At 37.9% G+C, this 22586-nt stretch overlaps 1 protein-coding gene across 9 annotated transcripts in view; it reads left to right on the top strand.

The window, feature by feature from the left end:
• The window catches only part of LOC6574434 (maternal protein pumilio), a 204811-nt gene that overhangs the window by 82035 nt on the left and 100190 nt on the right, over window positions 1–22586 (top strand). For 5 of the 9 annotated variants that reach the window (XM_032733598.2, XM_015167450.3, XM_015167447.3 and 2 more), the window contains exon 1: window positions 20411–21514. The exons of the other annotated variants lie outside the window; for them this stretch is intronic. In XM_032733598.2, coding sequence (XP_032589489.1) covers window positions 21374–21514 — 141 coding nt within the window. In that variant the 5' untranslated portion in view covers window positions 20411–21373. Of the gene's footprint in view, window positions 1–20410; window positions 21515–22586 lie in introns of those variants that run through there. 9 annotated transcript variants of the gene reach the window in all.

The raw sequence follows: 22586 nt of genomic DNA, 5'->3' as shown, positions 1-22586 counted from the left end.
AAGTAATGCGACGAATGAAAGTGTTTTGCTGTGGCCAAGGATAACCACAAGAAATGCTTAAGAAAACTTTAAAAATGGCGCTGCCTGGCATTGAAATGGAGTGGAAAAGGGTTTTCCCACAAAAATGGAACTGCTCAAGTAAGAGGTGGGAAAAACTGAAAAATAAACGTTCCAATGGCTTTTTATACCCTGAACCCATTGAAAATGGGAAATCAGGGTATAATGGTTTTGTGAAAAAGTATGTAACGGGCAGAAGGAGGCGTGGCAGACCCCATAAAGTATATATATTCTTGATCAGCGCGACGAGCTGAGTTGATATAGCCCTGTCCGTCTGTCCGTCCGTCCGTCCGTCCGTCCGTCCGTATGAGTGCGTCGATCTCAGAAGTTATAAGAGCTAGAGAGCTGAAATTTGGTATGCATACTCGTGTGTACCATACGCAGTACGAGTTTGCTTTTTTTTTCGATAATTCATCCGATAACTTTTTTATCGAGAATAATCGAAAAATCGGCATTGTTTTTTCAGCCTAATTTGAACATGTTTAGACCTGGAGTCTTCAAATTTGCGTTGTATATAAAGTTAATCAATACAAAGATTTTGTAATTTACAGATTTTGGATACCACGCCCCCTTTTCCCCCAATTTGTAAAAAACGCATTTCAAGTACTAGAGACTTGTGCTTTGGAATGTACACACATATTCATCATATAATTACACTCTTAAAGTTTCATTAAGATCTTATGTCTACAAAAGAAATTATTCAACAAATAATTTCTCATAATATTGCCCACAAAGCAGCGCAGCCCAAGCGCAGTCGCTGCTTACTGCGCAGTTAGCAGAGCGTAGGCTTATGCGTGCGTGTGAATGCATGTGTATGTATGTGTGCATAAAAATGCAGAATTATTAGAATATCAGCTTAGAGGGTTCAGGGTATCTCCTAGTCGAGCAGTCTCGACTAGAGCCTTCTTACTTGTTCCACTTATATCATGTTGCTGCTGCTGATGATGATGATGATGATGATGATGGTGATGTTGCCTGAGCTATGATAATAAAAATAATAACGATAATGATAATAATAATGCGTGAAAAATATGCTTCCAACAGCAAGAAGACGTGGAAGCAGCATAAACAGAACATATACACCGTTAAATGCCCAGCTTGTTGCTTCCTATACTTACCTTTTTCTTGGTGCAGGCTGCTGGCCAGACGTGACAAGCAGCAGATAAAAGAGGGAAAGAGGAAAAGGGAAGAGGAAGCGATGGCGGGGGGCAGCAAGCGTTGGGGAAAAAAGAGGTTGAGAAAATGTGCTTTGGCCAGATGGTAGCGAGTGTGAAGGCAGAAGCGTAAAGATTAACAAGTCATGATTATTAGAGCTGAGATGTTGTCGTGAGAGCGGTGGTGGAGGAGGAGAAGCAGCAGGGGTAATTCAAGAAAAACAGTATAAAAGAGTTGGAGCAGAATGTGTTGAAAATGATTATAAAGTTACGAGCAGCGAGCCGTTGATTGGCTGCCTACCTCAGGCTGACCTTTAATTTGAAGTGGTTTTCCAGGCAACATGTCTCCCTGGTCACGTAAACATGTCTGTATGCATGTTGCGTGCTCAACATTTGACCCGCAGAGCAGCAAATGCAGTTTGTTGCTTGCAGCTTGTTTCTCACACAAAGCGAACGATGATGACACGCAACATTTGCGGCTGGCAACATGAGCAATTGCAACATCGCACGCTATACGCATAAGTGCATGCTGTCAACATGTTGCAAAGCTGACCTTGGCCTAGGCAATCCCCGCAACCCAAGCAAGCAGCAGGTAGCAGTTGATCATGCGCTCTCTTCCGCTCGCTCTGTCAACATGTTGCCTGGGCAACTAGTTCAAGCTCATGTTAATGACTCTTCTTCGATGTTGCCGCTCTCTTGCTCTGGGTCATTGTCTTGTGCAGTGTCTCTGTGTGTGTGCGTGTGTGTAAAGCTACGCTCATGTAAAGCTGGAGTCTGTTGTTGTTTTACGTTTTAGTTATTGTTGTCTGCCTTCTTTCCTTTATTTTTATTCAGCATGCTCATTGCCCGATGTCGCACCGTCTCGCTCTGTTGTTGTTTCGTTACGCATTTGCGTTCAGTTTTTAATTGTTGTTTATTTTCGCGTTTGGCTTTTTACCATTACTTTAAACACTTTTATTGCGCCTCATCATCATCGTAATGTTTAATGTTAAATGTTAATGTTAATGTTGTTGGTAATGGTCATCATCAGTTACGCCCCTGGGTCATTGGCATCTGTCGGTCAGTTGGCTGCTTACTTAAGTTTGCTTCCCTTTCGTTCGCCACTAGCCCTCTCTCTGTCTATCTCTGTCGTCTCTCATACGCCCTTTAATTGCAATCTTGAAAGCCAAACGCGCAGCCTGGTCGTTGGATTACCAGCACATAATTGTGTCTAGCAGTTGTTGATACCCTGTAAAGACTTTTATATAGGGGATAATCTATGCATAACCCGAGTATGATATAAACTGTATTTTTTTCTAAGTAAATAGTGCATATTTGAATGTAAAAGATTTTATTTTTACATTACTTATTTTAAGTAGCTATTATTTTTTGCAGGGTATTGCTTAGCCATGCTTATTTGTGGCAGTTTTTTATTTGTATTATTTTGATGATGTCACGTTGGGTGTAGCTGACAATGTTTCCTATGGCTTCCTGTCTTACCAACTTGTTGCTATTGTTCTTCTACATGTTGCTGTGCCGTTGCGGTTGTTGTTGCTGTTATTTTGTATTACATTTGTTGCTGTTCTTGTTGCTGTCATGTCCGGCGGCAAAAGTTTGTTCCCCACTCTCTATCGGTGCTTGTTGCTGTTGACCAATTATTTTCTACAGGCCATGGGGAAAATGCCTACAGAAATTCTTTGGGCTCTATATGTGTATGTATGCTGTATTCTCTGTGTCGTTGTTGTTGCTGTTGTCATTGCCGAGTTGTTAGCCATCATTAAAAGAATACCGTTACACACAATCATTTAACAGTAAGCGAACAGCAACAAGCCGTGCTCTAGCACAGTTTTTGTTGTTGTATAGGAATTCCTGTTATGCTTTCCTTCCTCTGTTTTCCTCACTTTTTTATTGGAAACGATTTGCATTAGCAAAGAGTGATGAAAAACTAGAAAAATGACTTCCAAGTTGAAAAAAAAGTAGTATTAAACTACTTGAGTAATTACAATCGATAGCAATAAATTTTGCAGCTCTAGCTTACCACTTTGATTTGGCTTTGGTAAAAAGTTGGAGTCTAATGAAAAAGTTCTTAAAACAATTCATTTATATTTAGAGTGAAATATAAAATGACAGAGTAAACATTATATTGTTCTTTCTGTATATATTCATAAAAAGGGAGTCAAAGGTTATGTGAAAAAATTGCTGCAAATAGTTTTTAGCCAGCGAAATAATATTGTTTAGTATCTACTATTCCGTTTTTCTCAATTCCATTCTCTATCAAACTCCGAGTGAAACTTTCACCTCCTTTATAAAGTTCTGGCACGTTCGACTCGCAAAACTTTGCCACTCTTTGCAACTGGAATTGCAACTGCCACAATTTGGCTTTATAATTTTTGTTTGTTTGTTGCCTCATTTTAGTGCGCTTCCTGGTTCTGCAACTCCGCTGAGATTTGCAATGCCAAACAGGCATGGCCCAGACATGATCTCCATAAATACATTCAAATACTCGTATGTCTCAGAGACTGGTTGAGCTTTCTAGTCGCTGAGTTCTTTTAAATGATGTCAGCTAAGTAGAGTTTTGTTTTTGTTTTTTGCTTTTCTGGTTTTTTTAGTTACGAGTTTCTGGTTTTTCCATAGCCACGATTTTCTTTTAGAGTCAAAGAAAGAGAAAGAGGCAGATTTTGTCTTGGTGTTCCATTCCACTCATTCCATATCCGTCAATCCGAAATGGGCCATTAATACGATTAGCATTTTGATTGGCGATTATTAATATCGCTTTGATTTGCCTGTTGCCATTTATTGAGGCAAGTTCATTGAACGAATGAAAGAAATCATTTGGCAGTTAATAACAACGCTTCTTCGCTCCATTGGCGCTCTATAACTTCAACTCCCTAGCCACACGCTCTATGGCTATGCCCCCTCCCGTTTGTTATGGCCGCACTCTAATGACTTCCCAAAGTTGATTCGATTCGCTTCGATTCAAGTGACCCAACGAGGACCCGGTCTGAAGACCGTACAAGCGTGCGTGCCGCTAATGTGAATTTAATTAATTTAATTAATAATATAAAAATTTATGAATATCTATTAAGCATATGTGTGTATTGAAATTAAACTAATCGTTCAGCTACAACAAAGAGAGAGGAGAGATAGGAGTATTATTCATTTGGTCAGCGCCGCCAGTCAAATGTTTACCCGAGTGTTAAACTGTTGACATACTCTCATAGATATTGTCATGACCTCATCATGTAGAAGAATAGAATACGGTTTTGGTTGGAGAAATGCTTACGTTTGTGTATAGACATATAAAGCCGATTACGTCAGTCATTTCTCATTATGTACTCTAGATGTGTGCGTGTGTGTGTGTGCGTGGGCATTGTATGTTGTTGAAGTATTGTTTACACAAAGAGTCGAAGAGTCGAATATCCAATAAACTGAAGTGATATGATAGAAAATTATAATATACATATATATATTTAATATAACAGAACATAGTGGAGTATTTAACAAATTATGTTAAACCTAAACTTAAATTATTTCTTCTTTAATCTTATTCCATTTCAATTTTTCGCGCTATCAAATGGTCGTAGCTCTTTTTCTCCGCACTACATTCTGAACCCATTCATATATTTATCACTTCATTCAGCTTGATTTTATCTCAAGACATTGTATACTCCTCGTCTTTATTCTTTCCTTGATTGCTTCACATTAGCATTCCTGTTCGCAACTTCCATGCACTGATTGGCCCATTAACGCGGCCCGTTCCTAATAGATGTCGACATTATTTCCGAAGCATTTCCACCAAACACGTGCAGCATTTGCATTCAATGAACTCCGCAGTAAGCCATTTGCCGAGTGTAAATGTTAACCCATTAGAGGAGCCAGCCAGCCAGCCAGCCAGCCCTCCCTCCCTTAGCTGCCGCTCAAACTGATCAAACTTGACGCCCCTTAGAGTTGTCAACGTCGTCGCACATTTTCCACTCGGTTGCGTCTTGCAGTGTGGACAAAAGTCACATTAGATCAGTTCATAATGAGGCAACAATCTTTTCTGTAATACACTGAAAGATAAAAGTGGAGTGAAGTCTCAAAAGGAAACTAAAAAATAATATTAAAATACATAAAGTAATAAAACAAAATTAAATAGTAAAAAAATAATAAAAAATAAATAAAATATATACAAAAACATGTATTTTAAAACAAGCATTAAAAAAATAAATTAATAAAAAAAAAAAACTTAATAATGAAACATAATTAAAAAATAAAGAAATAAATAAAATAATAAAAAATTATATATACAAAATTTAAAGTTGGAAATAAAATAAATATATACATATGTCAAAAATATGAATTTTAAAACAACTATTAAAAAAAATTAATAAAAAAAAAAAAATCATAATAATATAAAAACTAAATAAATAATAAAAAAATAAAAATTAAATTTTCGAAAAAAAAAAAAAAAACATTTTTTTTATTATTTCATAAAAAAATTTAAAATATAAATAAATGGAAGAACAAAGTTAGTTACAAAGTAAAAATTTATTTGTTTATTAAAGAATTAATCTTAATATAAGTATATATATTAAAGTTTTAAAGATTGTATAAAATGAGCTATAAGTGCTTCGCTGCTTTTCGCTGGTTGTTAATGGTAATTCGCTGATGCTTTAATAGGTCCGCTAGAGGCCGCGTTAGATCTTTGATGATAAGATGTGCCACTGAGGCTGTCTGAAAAAGTGATAGAAAATTATACAATTTTATAGGCAGGTATCTGTAATTATTCAGCACATCAATCAAATTATGGCGTGAAAATGCTCGCAAGTAATTGGAACTTGCAGAGCTTGAAGAACCAGTTTCTGCTGTGTCAATTCTCATCAGCACTTGATTTGTCACTTCAATACACACGCACAGAGAGAGAGAGAGAGAGAGAGAACATACACTCATTGGGTGCACATACTCATGCCATTTTTCACACCTCATCATTGCTCTCTTTTTTCTATGTACTTGCTATATGGTTTGTCGGCAAAGTTTTTTGATATCACGAGCGTGGCTTCACCATGACTGTTGGTCGACCAAGCAGCTGATAGAGAGGTAGGGGGTGCTGCTTGGGGAGAGTTAGTCTGAGTCTGGGTATGGGTATGGGTCTGGGTGTACAAGTGTCACCGTATAAAAGTCGAATCCAGTGTGCAGCCCTTCGCTCATCATCGTGTCCAGCACTTGAGTGTGAGAACGTGAATGTGTCTGGACATGGGACCTACAGTAAACGCTCCTATGCGAGCAGCGCCAAAGATGCCCTCTACTGAGCGACCCCTCTTCCTGCGCCTCTGCAGTGTCATTCACACTATGGCGACGGCGGCGGCGACTTTTTCGACTTTTTTCTTCTACTCTCAGGCTCGTAATTTTTTTTTTCTTCCTCCATCGTGTCGTGTGTGTTTTGCGAGTTTTTAGCAAACTCATTTATGTAGTTTTCCCTACTTGTTTACTTAAAGTTCAAGTCGAGTGTTGTTTTTACAAATTGTTAGACACATGAATGTGCTCTCTCCTGCTCTCTGACTCTCTCATTCGCATTCTCGTTCTCACTCTCTCTTTGTCCCCTCTCTCTGTTCTGCTAGTGTGTGTTACACAAATGCAATGCAGACAGCTGAAAGGAATCGAACGACCTGGTCGCACAGCAGCCGGTTCTGTGCATGTCTCTTCGTCAGGAATAGCCACAGCCACAGCCACCGCTACAGCCACAGCCACAGCCAGTGTGACAATCCCATTCACTGTCCTTTTCGGTGCCCCTTTGATGTTGACCTTAGTTTTAATGTGCTCCCTTTGTTTTTTAGTTGAGTTCAGTTTGGCTTCCCAACTGGATTACTGACGAGTTTTGTTATCAAAGTAGAAGGAAATGTTGTCCTGGCAGTGCATTAGAATAGAAAATACCAAATTAATTGGTATTTAAAATGAAACCGATGTTCAGTTCACTCTCGGGATTGGTCGTGCGACACAATGACCAAGTATTATATTTATTCAGCTATATTATATCTGTATGTATATTTATGAAAATTTTAGATAACTGGGATTTATATAAATATTAATATTATTTTATTATTATTCTTTTTTATTTATATTTTAAAGTTATTTCATTTAAATATACGTAGATTTTGTATTATAATTCTGTCGATGTCAACTTTTAGAACTTGGACTTACATTCAAAGTCAATATATATCTCTTTAGAGAATTTAGTCTGTCAACTTATTTCTCTCTGCACTTACAGCAAAATGACAATTTTCAGTCGACCATCCTCAGGGACTAGATTCAAAAGGATTATATACATCAAATACAATTATAAAACTATTAAAAGCAAATCTCAGCTTCGTCAGTCAATCAGTCAGTTAGTCCGTCAGTCAGTCAGTCAGTCAGTCAGTCAGTCATTTAGTCCTGCTGCCAGCAGCACGCAGCAGGCAAAAGATTTTGCTCAAAACTTATGCTGCCTGTACTGCTGCTGCTGTTTCCGCTCCTGCTCCTTCTACTCTCCTCTACTGTATTTTTCCATTAAGCTGGTCATCAGACGTTACAAATTAATTACATTCGCTGTGAGCTGTACTGCTTGCTGTGCCGTTCCATTTCGTTCCGTACCCGGACTCTGTTCGCTCCATTAAAACTAAAAAATGCAATTACATATAGCGCCTGGGGGTATGCAATGGAGCAGCAGGAACGCAGGAGCTAGCAAGGACATCAACGCCCAGCATTGCGTCTCATTTGCCGCCAGGCAATAGCCTGGCTTGGGCATTGAATTTGGTCAACAAATAAGCGCAGGCAGGGGCAATAAGGCAATGCACGAGTGGGGTTGCGGGTGTGTGTGACCACCAACAGGGAGCAGGGATAATTCGGCTTGAAAATTGTAATGAGATTGTGCGCAACATTTTTAATTTCATTTACTGCTAGTGGGCAACAGCTCTTAACAGGCCAAGCAATTTGACCTTTGATATCGGAGCACAGATCAGTAAAATGTAACAAGTTATTTTGATTGCGAATCACAGATGTCAATCATAAATGTCATTGAGATTAAAGGAAAAAGATTTTAAACTAATAAATCTCCAATTTGTTCATAAATATTATGAATATATATTATCGATCAAAATTTTATGAAAATATTCAAATATTCCAGAGTGCAACAAAAAATTTGAAAGGGAAATCAAAACATAGCGAATGTAGGAATTATTTCAAGTAACAGACCAAGCCATATATTGACTCTATATCTAGTATATATATTTGTATTTTTGCAATAAATTCCCTTGTATTAAATCTTAAAAAATTCTGTTAACCTCCAATAAAATGTTACCCCAAAAATGTAACATTTCATCCAACGGCAATTCACATGGTGCTAACCCTAACAGTAGGTACCCTGTAACACCTCCTGCAATGTCCTGATTTCCTTTACCACGGCTTCGCCTGCATCTTTGCCCATTCAGCTGCAGCCAACTGCAAATTGAAAGAAAATAACTGGCTCTATCGCTCGGAAGAAGGGGATTTCTCCTTTATACCTCATACTACCGAGTTCTGTCCTGTTCAGTTGTGCAGATAAGACAAAATGACAACGTCTGACGTCGCGTCCAAAGCCGACAAAGTGACGACACTTGTGGCCCTGTGTCGACCCCATAGCCGTTGCCCCTGTCACGCCTGCCTGTTGCTGCTGCTCCCCTCTTTTCCTCTTTCGTTCACTCTCTCTCTGTCTTCTGCTCTGCCTGTCTCTGTGGTTGCTGCTGTGTACGAGTTTATCTTTTTGAGTTTATTATCATTATACAACCATATGGCGAAATATTCAGCAGGAGGCTGTGGATAAGCAGAGGCAGGGGCAGGTGGTAGGGGCACAGTTTGACGTCAGCCTCGTCAGACAGGCGCCAAAATTGTTGCGCTACATGAGCGTCCTCTCAGCGAAATACACTTGACAAAAATGTGTCGACTCAAAAGAATGTTTATTATATAATGGAATAAATTTATAGCAATATATTGGAAATCTAGAAATTTTGTATACATGGTAAAATATGTTTAATTGGTTTCGTTTTCAAGTCTACCCAAAGAAGATAGATATTTGTTCGCATATAGCAACATAATGGGAAATTTTCTCAAGTGTTCGTCTATGATTCTTTCAGGACCTCTGTATAGAAGGTATGCCTGTCATCAGCTGCGTCATTTTTAACCCTATTATTATCACGATAATCTTCATTATCGTCTCCATTGTCATCATTATCACTGCTGGCGTTATCTGCATAAATGTCGGGTCACACTGAATGCCGCGTTAACTGCCAGCTCATATTTTGCATGCTTTTAATAGGTTGTGTATTGTAGAGTGTTTATGTGTATGTGTATGTGTGTAGCGCGGATGGGGTGTGCTTGTAGTTGTAGCACCCGGCTGTGGCTTGTCACTTTGCGTACATTTTCTAAAACGTTTTTGTGCAAATGTGGCGCAAATTTCTCTGCGCATTTCTTTCAACTAACCGAAACCCCGTTCGCCCTTGCAATTTTCCCGTTCTACATCACCACCCTCACAACCCCGGCTCGGGGCGTGTGTTTTCATAATGCGCCATAAAGTATGCAATGTTATTTTGCGCTTGATGAATTTTTCCACGTTGTACAGTTTAGATGGTCGTTGCTGTTGCCGTTGTTGCTACTGTTGTTGCTGTTGTTACAGCCAGCAGTGTGGCAGGTAATTCACATAGTGTGCTGTAAAGTGAATTCCACCCAGCACAAAGTAAATTAATGTGCAACACTTTTTAGATGAGTACACGCGAAAATCCTTTGAGTGGACTTTGTAAAACCCGCTGATCCTGGCATTTACGTGTGGCCCCCCAAATGCGGTTAACACTTGTAAATGTTTATGTAATTTGTGGTAAATGATATTACATACATTTTTAAGTACTTTAAATAAATAAATTGATGCGATTTTCATAAAACGTAAACTTCTGTCGCTAAATCTATTGAGAAAGCGCCTTAATTGCTTTTCTTGAGGATAGTCTGGTTGTTTTTGACACACACTTCTTTCCTTCAAAATCATTTGCTCTATCCCACTGAATATCATTTTGATGCGAGCTATTTCTCTTCCCTTTTCATCTCTCTCTTTGCCTTTCGCTCTCTTGCTCTCCCTCTATCTCTCTTTTCCTTTCAGTTTCCTTTCATCTCTGTTTCGTCTGTTATCTCATTATCTCTCACTTTCACGTATCTCTCTTCTTACTCTCTCTATCTTGTCTCTCTCTTTTTCCATATTATATGTCCGTCATTCTCGTCTCTAGGATCTTGATCCACTAATTGGAATGAGTTCAGTTACCATTTACAGCTGCAGCGTACTCAATTTCTCCAGTATTTCTTTTTCGTCGTACTCGTAAACGTTTTTATGCCAGCAATAGAAACGAGTGCTGCTTCAATCTCTATTATATAGTGGCTGCTAATGGTTTCATTGCCATACCAGAAAACCCCCATCTTCGACTAACACTTACGATCCCGAATTCCAGTAAATGTCATGTCGGTTGCTACGTGTCATTTGCCAGCATAGGGCGACAATTTGCCAAAAAAAAAAAAAAAAAAAAGGAAGAAAAAAGCAAGCAGAGTAAAAGTAGTGAAAAGCAAAGTAGAAAAGCTAAAAATAAAGTCGATGTTTAATGGCGCACAAAACACGCCGTAATGAAAATGGCAAAGTGCAACCAGAGAACCAGAGGGAGAAAGAGATAGACGCAAAGAGAGAGAGAGTGAGAGGCAGAAAGAAAGAGTTTCGAGAAGGAGCTTGGTTGGCAATGCAAAGTTATTTGATTAAGTCACTTACAAGCTGGATCCTTTGCGAACGAAAGACTCTGAGCGAAAGTAATGCCACTCAGGGTTGGCCAACGCCATGTAATATTGACATATTGAACAAACGTGCGCCAAAACCGCGCCAAGTGCAACAAAGCTGCCCGAAGAATGGAGAAAACGAGTGAAACTCTCGAGCAGGCGACCAACCAGCCAGCCAGACAGCAGGCAGGCAGACAGGCAGGACTTAAAGGACTAAATTCATATTAAAAGTACGCGCAGACATGACAGCGGCAAAAGCCAGCCAAATGGTAGCTACAAAACCGAATAGCAAAACCAAAAACTGTGAAACACCAAAACCCAAAAAACTCCCCAAACTCAAAGCCAGCCGGCTGCAAGTGCAAAAATTCTAAAATATATTGCACGGGCAAGCAGCCCCAATCTCGCTCGCTCGCTCACACTCTCGCCACTCCTCTCCCTCCCTCACTCTCTCTCTCTCTCTCACTTTCACGCAACATAGACGCACGTACAACAGGCTGCGATGCTTCTGACCTCCCTCCCTCCCCCCTTTTGTTGAGTGCCCTGCGTGGCAAGTAACCAACGTCGAGACACATTTTCTAATAATGTTTCAGCGTCACGTATTAATGCGTTTGTTTGTATCTTCATTTTACCCGCTGGCATTTTAATGTATTTATTTTTTCTCTCCTATGGCCGCCCCCCTTTCTATCTATCTCGCTCGCTCTATCCGTATCTTTGGGGCTAGGAGTACACTCACACATCTCTCGCTCGACCCCCTCTCCACCCAGTCTCTCAGTTTTCCTCTTGGGAAGTTTGTCATGTTTGTGCATGCGACACACTCGCCGGGTTAATAATGAAGTACGTTTACGTGTAAACTCTATTCTAATATGTATGCTAAAAGCTTTGAACAGGCAACAGACACCCTACCTCTACTACCACTACCAACACTACTACAACAACCCTAGCAAGCTTTCTGCACTTTTTTCTATTACTGGTATTGTCGGTATGGGGCTTGGGGATGCTGGTATTTTATATCTGCGTAATATGTTGTTAAAATTAATTATTGCCTCAGCACAGTTTTGTTCGTAAAGTTCACTTTTGCAGTTAGAAATGTTGTGGAAAAAATTGACTTTTGCCTGTGCATTAAGCACTTTAGGAGTAGTTAGTAGTTTCGGTAGTACGGCAAAAAGCAAGCTTATAGATTAGACTAAAGCTGAATGTGGAAAACGAACATAAGTATAAACGTATTATAGCTTATGAAATTAGCTTGTAATTAATTTGTCATTAGGAATACAAGTGTATAACAATCTTTATATTAATAGTCCTTCTCCGTATCTATTTTTATATTTTAATTCATTCAGGATGCCTTTTTTTCCTATATTCATTAGTATTTTTCATAGTTCAATGTTCTGCTACACTCGATATCTAGTATTTTCCCCTTTTTGCTTTGTGCTGTATTCGTAAACGTTTGAACAGCTGTTGCTTTTACAACCTATAAAAAGTAATGGAACTTTACAGCATGTTTACAAGTCTCTTTTTTTTCAAACATCGAAGTCCATATGCTAAATTATCTCAGATATTTTCCATCCTTTATTGACTCTGCTTCAGAGCACACTTAACTCAAGCATAGAAACTTTTTGTGGCTTGTTGACTTAAGTGCTGTGCCCTTGGCTGCCGGCACTTGTTTAACCATTCATAAAAACCTACTCACAACCACTCTGACACACTTCAATGTCCGCACCACCACCACCCCTCTGACCTCATCAGCCCCATCCTGGCCAAAGGAGAGCCAAATAGCATGATGTTTTTCTCCAAAAAAGAACTCTGCTGCCTACTTTCAGGCATCTAATCACGCAGCAGGCAATGCGCCAGGCAGGACAGCTCAGTTTACCAATTCTATTAAAATTCTTCTCAAAAGTCACACGCAAGCAGAAAGAGACAGCCACCGTCCCAGAGTCAGTGGGAGAAAGGAGAAAGAGAGAGACAGATAGAGCGAGGTCGGGCAGTTAAGGACAACTACATATTAGAAAAGTATTAAATTACAACGCCCATGCAGAATACACGCCTCTGTTTGCACAATGTCCTTGCAGCGACCGGCTGTGGTGCGTCGCTGTGTGTCCTGTGGCTATCCTTTTTCTGTTTCTAGCTGCTCTCTGTGCTTTTTTGTCTTCTTTTTTGTGTCGCAGCATGAAAATTATAGGTTCTACGTCCTTCGGCTAGTCCAGTCCGTTCGGCAATGTGTGAAGTCATCGCTTTATAATCAAGTTTTCCTTTCAAGTTTCCTTTTCCTATTTTCCCAAATATCCCTCTCTCTCTCTTTGTATCTGGTCCATATGGTCGCACAAATTGTCGCCTTGCCGGCAGAATATGTGGCTCGTTGTGAATGTGTGTTTGTATTTTACTCCTTTTGCCGTTTACTTACTGCTGACTGTCCTGGATGTCCTGCTCTGTCCTGACGTGTCCTGCCCCTGTCCTGTCCTGTTCTGTGCATCTGCCATGAAAATTAAATTGACCGTAGCTGCTTAAAGTTATTAAAGTCGAAAGGCATCCGGCTTAGCTCCCATTCCCACTAAGATAACATTTAGAAAAGGCCGTACAGAACCTTCCACATATGCTATGAAGACAAAGGAATACCCTTTAAGGATATGGTAAAGAAACTTTATAAAAAGTTGTCACTTGTCTCAAAGTTTCTACAACTGATGTGATATAGTATATAGAAATCTTTTGCAGTTAGTAAATAAATTATTTAGAGGCAGAGTATTAACAGTCGGTAGCATATTGTTGGCATTTCCCTGTGTTCCGTGTGTGCCCTACATGATTGGTTGAGTCAGCGAAGTATGTGAAAGATTTTGCACAATGTAAGGCCCTCTCCCACTTTCATCACATAAAGCATTGTTCGGTCTGGGCGTGGGTCAATCGTTCGTGAAGGTTCAGCTGTTGATAGGAGGACTAGCATGACATCAGCAGGTTGCTTGAGATTGTCTGCAGCTAATCAGATTGTAATAAAACACGTACTTGAGCCGATAAATTTAAATAGACGCTGATACGAAATATTAATCGACATAAATCAAAAGAATTGTGTTGACACTCGGTAGGGCTTAGTTGCAAAAATCTTAGCACAGCATATTAAAAAGTATGGACAGTGTAATTTTCATGAGGAAATTTAGTTGAGCTTTGTCTAAGTAAGGCTTAGTTAGTTGAGACAATTGTGGTAATATTTAGAATTGAATTTCGTTATAATTACTGTAGTCAGCTGTAACATTCTTCATAAGCTGAATGGACCATTTTTTATAGGGTATGAATTACTGTAGGCTATATTATTGTAGACCTATTTCTAATAGAATTTCACTAATTAAGACTAAGCTACACTGATTTATTTATTCATTTTTTAATAATATTTTTAATTTTTTTTTATTGTATTTATTTTATTTATTTATTTATTTTATTTTATTTTTATTTTTATTTTTTTTGTCCCACATTTTATCGATTTATCATCATTTCAGAGCTGCCATTTATCTATTGATTTTGTGTCTTTTTCATATCAGTATAACATCAATCTTGATTACCTCATGCATCAACATCATCCCAATCATCATTACCGTTATTCACGTATTGCTGCGTGTCACTTTCACTTTTTGCGTTTCATTTTGTTTACCCGTTTTCATAATTTGCCATTGCATACTTTTTGCGGCTGTGTAATTTTTTCGTGCTGCCTTCGTTACTGATTAAATCTACACACACAAGCACACACAGACACAGACAGGCACACTCTCCTATCTATCTATCACTCTCACACCCACACACATTTAGAGAAAGAGAGATTTTCTTTGTTCTCTGCGCTTTTCTCTTAGCATTCTCGTCGCTTTACGTTGGTAATTTCGCTTCGTGTTTACTTTTAATTTGCTTAAATGAGGCGTAAGTGAGCAAATTTTTTAAGTGCGTTGTAATTTTTAATGAACTTAAAGTACAGCCAACAAAATGAAACAAGAAAAAAAAAAAAGAGTAAAAATGTGTAATATAATGAGATGGATGAAGCTTCTCTTGTGTGCATATTGCGTGTTATTTCTGTTAACTCTGCATAAGCTTTTTCAGCTGGGAAAAATATTTTAAAAGATTTTATAAATTGCTATTTTTATAAATTACAATATATTAAATATGTGTTTTAACCAATTTTTTTTTTTTTATATTTGCAGGTACGTTCTTTTATTCCTGAAATACATTTGACAATGAATATTTCTTAATAGGTATGTATTTAGAAAGACTCTTAAAATACAGTGGAATCCGATGCTTTGAACGTCGTTATAAACTAATTCTAGTATTTAAAAAAAAAAATACTTTTTATTTGATTTGTGTAGGCAAAACAATGTATTTCATTAATCCCTAAATAGTTCCACATAATGTAGAAGGCTTTATTTCATAACTTTATTTAGCTTTCATTACTTCCATACGCCTTTTCTCTTTAAACGTAGACTTAACTCTACCCATCTTCTTCTCCTGCAATTATTCATTATGGAACTCACGCAAACTATCGATAAATGTGTATTTATCGATGGTTAACTTTAGTGCTGGTCCCTCAGATCTTACAGTTGGCTGCTACAGTACTTTTCTTTATCAAAGTTAAAAAAAAAAAAAAATAGTAATAATAATAATACTAAAATATACTGAGTAGAACAGAACGTGACTATACTTTTAAATTGATTTTCAACTGCATCATTGCGAAAAATGAAAGCCTCAGTAGTTAAAAAACAAAAGAAAATTTCGGCAGCTTTGTTTTACTGAAAGTGAGCTGGCAATCAGAAAATAGTCCTCATTTACTTTATTATTTAGTTGCCTGAATTGTTTTGTGTTTAAACTTTTAAAGGTGTGGCAACTCTATTCTGTTTTTTCTTTTGCTACATTTTATTTGTTTTTGTTTTGAAATATTTTTTAATATTCTCATCGCGTTGACACCATTTTGAGTGTGTCAATTGTAAACAAAACAGAAATAAGGTTTTTCATTGCATTGCGATGTGACTTTTCATTGTCATCTTGACGCCTTTATTTACACACACACACATAAATATGTACATATATCTATATAAACATGTGTATATATATATTTGTTTGCCTTGTCATTCAATTCATTCATTTGCATTGCTGACACTGATTTGTTGGCCGCCTTCCAGTTGGCAATATTTTTGCCCAAGTGCTTATGGCAACCCTATTGACCACGTCCAGAGTTGCCAGTGGGCAGCAAAGTTTTTGCTGAATATCAACAGCTAATTTTCGTGGAAAAAATTATGGGGAAACGCCAATTGAATTCAATTTTCATTCAAAGTAAATAAATAAATGTGCAATTCGATATTCAGAAGTAAATTTATTTATTTCGCGGGTAATTCAATTATAAATTTGTTTTTCTTTTGTGCGTGCAAGCAGATGACAACAGATGATATCAACGGCCATGGTTTTGTCCATAATTGAAAAATCATAAAAAAAAGTGTATGTAATATTAAATATACATAAACAAGTTGCAGCAAAAAAGAAAACGAAATGAGAGATTGCATTCGATTCGGTTTGGTAGGTTTCAATTTAAACAGCTTGGGGAAAAAATGCGACAAACGTTGTGAAAATATCAATTAACTTTGAACGCCAAAGACACAAATAGTCAACGAACATACATATATATAACATATATACATAGTGTATAAAAGATCTGAAGAGGTTTGGGAAGCAGCGGTCAACAATCAAATTCAAATTGATTTTTAATTAATTTTCGTCACATTTTTGTGCCCTTTGAAATGAATGAAAATTGCTGCCAATTGCTGCTGTGTTGTTGCCCTGGCCTCTCGCTCTCTGCGATGCTGAGAATCCAATTGACTTTTCTGTGTGTGTGTGTGTGTGTTCTGCTGTCTGTGCATTTGTGCATATATGTGTATGTGTGGGTGGTTGGATGGCTTAGTATTGGTCTGTGTATATACAATATGTAGAGGGTTGTATTGTCAACTATTATAAATTCAATTTAGATACGTGATGGATGTACGAGAAACGAAGAACAAAGTAAAAATGGAAAACAACATGAGAATTGTGTTAGTTTGTGGTATAGCTGAGCTGAGAGGGCTGACAACCCTGGTGGGGCAGGAGCTGCAGTTGCAGTGTACAGTGTGCAAAATAAAAATGCGAATATACATACATACATATATGCTGTTGACATAAATAACTCTAACGCCATTGAAAATGTATATCAATTGAGTTTGCGTAGACCAAAGAAATCAATTGCATTTATATTTAATAAATTAAATGAATTTAAATGAATTATGGCTTAATTAAAAAAGCGAACGTAAAATTGCAAAAACAGTAATTAAGTTAAAAATCAAATTTAATGTATTAGGAATTCTTTAAAATAAATTATAGATTTGATAGCTATATTTTATTTATTTATTTATTTATTTTTTCAAATTTATTTTATTAAAACAAAAGAAGTTTATAGGATGATATGATTATTATAAAGAAATTGCAAATTTTACCAAATAAGCAGCCAAGGTGGAAATTCTTATATTCCAGTAGAGCACACCGGAAGCCCGTAAAGGCCGAACCCCTTTGAGTTCAATTCAATTTCTCCCATTTCAATGAATGCTTTACATATGCTTATATATAAATGGTTAAAAAATAGTTAGATGCAATATGTACGACAGCATCATTCAAGTGCCTGCCAACCCTGTGCTCCATCTACACATGTACAATGTGCAAATATACACACACACACACACATAGAGACACGCTGACACACACTTGAAACTTTATTGCCTCATGTCTGGTTGGACACTTCACACAGCTGTTTTTGCAAAAAACGAAGAGCAACATGAAATTGGCAGAGAAAATATGCAGATAAATTGCATGAATACCGCATGCTGCACTTATCGTTATCGATAAAAAAAAAACTTCAATGTTGAATGTGCAACACAAAAAAATAAATAAGAGATAAATTAATGGCACCGTGGTGTAAAATAAATGAGATGGCGACAAATTGCCACAGACTTGAGCTAATTTTAATTAATTCGACCAGGTCTCTGGCTAATCACAGCGGGTATAAAGATAGATAGGGAGAGCGAGAAAGAGAGGGAAAATGCGTATAAGATGTCGTTACATGTAACGAGCGCAGCTAACGAGCGGCAGCGAGATTAGCATCTTGGCTTGATCGTTACAACAGCTGTCTCTCTTGCTCTCCTCTGCAACGCTGCCTTGCTCTTGCTCTCACACCAAGTTAAACTTGTTGTGCAGTTAGGCAGGTCGTGGCCGGCTCTGAAAAATTTTAGGCCAAGCACACACACACTCACATACTTACCCGCACATAAGTTCATACTCGCGAACAGCCCGCTGCTCGTCGCGTGCGGTGAACGAACTCAAAGCTGTTTGACGGGAACACAATTCGCATGGCCCAACCAACAGCAAGGTGTGAGAGCGAGATGGACTGCGCTTAGCATTACTCACTTCCCTCCGTTCCTCTCTAAGCTTGACTTGCAGCTTTTTTGAATGTCATTGTCGAGGCAGAGCTCAGAGCTGAGAGAGCGGCAGCGCTGTTCTCTTTTTCTTATGCTTAGCTCTGTCTTAGTTTGCATAAGCTTCAGTTAGTTTTATTGTTGTTTCTTGTTGGCTGTTGCTTTTGTGCTAATTTCGCATGTGATTGGCGTGCATTGAACTTGTGCGCTAAAAACAAAACACAGAGGCACATATACAGAGGCGCACGCCCATAGCAACACGTGAGCAGCAGCATTAATTAATGCTGCTGCTGCAATGTTGCTGCAACATGTTTATGGAAACTTGTTGAACAGCGCGCGCGGTTGTTCCGCTGTCGTACTACCGTTAGAAGTTAGTGAACTCTCTTTCTCTTCTGCTCTTGTAATGCATTTCTGATGATACTCTTCGTGTTCGAGTTGTTGTTGTTGTTGTTGCTGTTGTTGTAGATGATCATTTTCCATCATTTTGTTTGCTGCGCACACAGACAATTTTCCAGCTTATGAGATTGCAAGAGTCCACTTCAATTTCATGTTCTCGTGCATGAAATCAATGTTGTTGTTGCTTTTATTATCTGCCTTCTTTTGACACTCCTCTAAGAGATATATGCGGCCCAGGTGGAGTCCAGGCCTAATATGTAATTTAACGCTATGCTGTTCTTGTTGTTGTTTGGTCTTGTCTTTTTTTTTTTGGTGCCTTATAAGGTTTTTGCTTTGCCTGGCTTACGTTTCGCGCTCTCGTTTTAGTTTCAGCTCTGATTTTTTTTTCTGTATTTCTTTCTTGCCTAGTTCTCGGCTTAATTTGTTTAGTCACACTTTGTTGCCAGAAGTCAACAAACTCCACATGGGTTCAACGTTACCTAATAATAATCGTACTATCCCCTAGGAGACAGACCGCTTGAGGTTTTTAGTTGTATTTCATTTATTATCGTCATTAAAATTCACGGAGGGCGTGCTACGACTTGTCGTCTAGTTTCGTATAATTAATGAAGTCTCGAAATAACAATCAGGTGTAACAACCAATGATAAATGAAAAAATATTAACATTACACCCATAGAATTTTGGTATTATTATTCAACTCCACGGCTTTCCTTTCCGTCTATAGCTGATCAAATCATCAAGAAAATCAGCACTTAATTTCCAGCTGGGTTTCGGCTATGTCTCCGCTATTTACTCTTCATGTTCCTATTGCCTAGACCCCAACTGAACATTTTTGGGCAACCTGTTAACTTTCTGCAACATATGGCGGAAGCAACCACGAACGAAGAGTTTGCAGCATAAGAAATATAGATACATATACACACAAACACATGTATGCACATTGCATGCCCAAAAAGTGCTGAGATATTCTAAAAAAGATAACTGCGCTTTTCTTTACACGCAACTGGCAATGCCGTCTGGACTGACCAGTATAAGAGTCGTCTAGAGCGCAACAGTTTTCTCTCGCTCTCTCAATCGGAACACAAGCTGTTTCAATTTTTGGGGTGTGCTCGCTTTGCCGCCGCACAGAAACGTCAACAACAAGTGTTTGTCGTATGCGCTGAGCAAACTCTACACTCTACACACGAAATCATTGCGCTCGCTTACTCTCTCGCTCTTCTACACAACAGCACAGTAGGCCAAAGTATGAGAGTTTATATTATTGTCTCAGCAGAGAAGAGATCTGTACTCTTGTATTATTAAGGTTTAATTTGCTGTGAATTTTATATTTAATGAGCTAGAATTCATGATGTTGCATTTAAATGCTGTCACTGCTCATGAAATTTGTCATATACATTTGATTAGCTTGCACTGGCTCTCTCTCTTTGCGCCCACTGTGCCAAATTGACCGCTTCGTTTGCGCTGCATTCGTGCGATAAACGAACTCTCCGCTTCGCTCATTCGCTCGTACGCTTTGAGTCGTCGTTTCTTTGGCTCGGCCCGAATCGTATCACAGGCAGGAAAATCAGTTCGCGATGGAACTTTGAACACAACGGTTCGTTCTGGCGTGTTTCCGTTTCGTACTTCCCAATTCGTATATCCGTTAAACGTAAACGATTTGTTGGGAAAACCAGAAAATAAACAAATAATATCGTGTTATTATTAATAAATTATTAAAATTATTATTAATATTATAATTATTAGAAATTAGTATAATTGAAGAGTGTGCAGTCAAATTGTTCTGAATTCTAAATGTGCAATACTAACAACAACAAAAAGATAGTTGCAATAATATAATATTTATAACAAAGCAACAAATCTTGAAGAAATCCAAGATAATTCATACAACAATTGTTGCTCTTTTGCGGTGCGTGTCATTTGATTGATTCCGAGGATTCGAACAACGTCGTGGACATCAATGTGTGAGGATTAATGCTGCATGTAGATACAGATGCATATAGTATATGTCCATATATATACACAGATATATCTCTCAACGGACAGCATCTCATATATCGCTTTTGCGGCCTGCAATGCACGTCTCACGAATGCGGCTTAAAATTTAATTGAAACGCGACCCCGAAGCCAAACAATAAAAAAATACGAAATTTCCATTTCGTCAACCTAAGGAGAAACGAGAAAAAAAAAACAGAATCAACAGTTTTTGAGCATGAAATAACGTTAAATTCATTACAATAAATACGCTCTACAGAAATCAGAAACCAGAGTTCCAGATAGTCAGCTCAAAGTTGATAACAAAGCTGATTTTTTTTTTAATGGTTGTTGTTTTGAAATAAAATAAAGAAAAATAAAATATATATATAAATATATTTTAAAATTATATCGGAATATATAATATAATATAGGGGCTTTACGCTTATCAACAGCCCGGATAAATTGCAACGGAAGAGTGTGTGTGAGTGTGTGCGTGAGCATAAATATCAACAGCAAAAGGAACAACAAAAACTAAAATAATCGGGACCGCAAGCGATTTCAACAAAATGGTGGTTTTAGAAACTGCCAGCGCCCTACTGGGCGGGCCATACGCCCAGGGCGCACCCGCCCTGAAAATGGTGCAAAAACGCTACATTGGATTACATCAATGGCTGGGACCAATACGCAAAGAGCTAAAGGAGCATATTGTAAGTGTTCCTAACTGAAAGTGTTTGAACTGAAATCTTCCAATATCAGAGAGATTATGTGTGCTGTAGAGATTTGGCTAATATTCAATGATCCCTTGAGAGAAAAGATTCTAATTTATAAACGGAAAGTTATTTTAAAAATATTTGAGATGGTTTTCTCCAGGAAAAGCAATCCAAACTAATTTACATGTATCATTTATACGATAAATAATGATATGAAATTTGAATATAGATTTGCTGCTCGGTAGATTTGAAGCTCTCAATCAGAAGCTTTCAAGGTGAAGGTTTCAATTCGCGAATAACTACTGTACCCGACATGCATACACATGTGTAATTTGTTCCATTGCTAAAAATTGTATTTGACTCAGCTGAGATTAAAAGTATGAAAACAGTTTGCGATAATATTTGTGCCTCAGCTGCTGGTGAGTCGAATTCCCGCATTTAGGATTCGACAGAATTCTCGACCAATTGAAAAGATTTGCTGAATAGCTCAGGAAATTTGTGTTGTAAGAAATCTTTTCATTTTTCTTTAAAATGAAGATTTTCTATAGAGATTATTAGTACATGGAACTCGAAAAATTATATAAATATTTATGCTATTACTAAATATGTATATATAGCGGTTTATCAGTTCTTCAGTCAACTGTTCATTTTATAGTCTATTCTATACTCTCTACTAAAAATTGACTAGCTTTCTCTTGACTTTGCTCTAAAATTGATTACTAAAAATGAAGTTGATCTAATTTGCCTCTACAGTTTGGAGCTTTAATTTGCATTTAGTTTTTCTTTGAATACTGCAAGATTTTTCTCGATTTCCATTGCGTATCAGTAATTCGTTTTGTTTTCTGCAATCGTATATTTCTAATTATTTCCGTTCATTGTTTTTTTGCTTTGATGTAGTTTTGTCTACTTGTCACACTCTTCTATTGGCCATATATAGCCATGGTCGTCTCTCCTCAATCCTCCCTCCTCCCCCCATCGAATTTTCCACAATTTTGTTGTCCATTTCAATTTCGTTTTCAAGCATTTTCACATTGATTGCGTGCGTGTGCTTTTGTTTGTCTCTCTCGCT

Source organism: Drosophila mojavensis, unplaced genomic scaffold (assembly GCF_018153725.1).
Source record: "Drosophila mojavensis isolate 15081-1352.22 unplaced genomic scaffold, ASM1815372v1 contig_277, whole genome shotgun sequence".
NCBI classification, from domain to species: domain Eukaryota; kingdom Metazoa; phylum Arthropoda; class Insecta; order Diptera; family Drosophilidae; genus Drosophila; species Drosophila mojavensis.
This window is presented reverse-complemented; position numbering and strand designations above follow the sequence as displayed.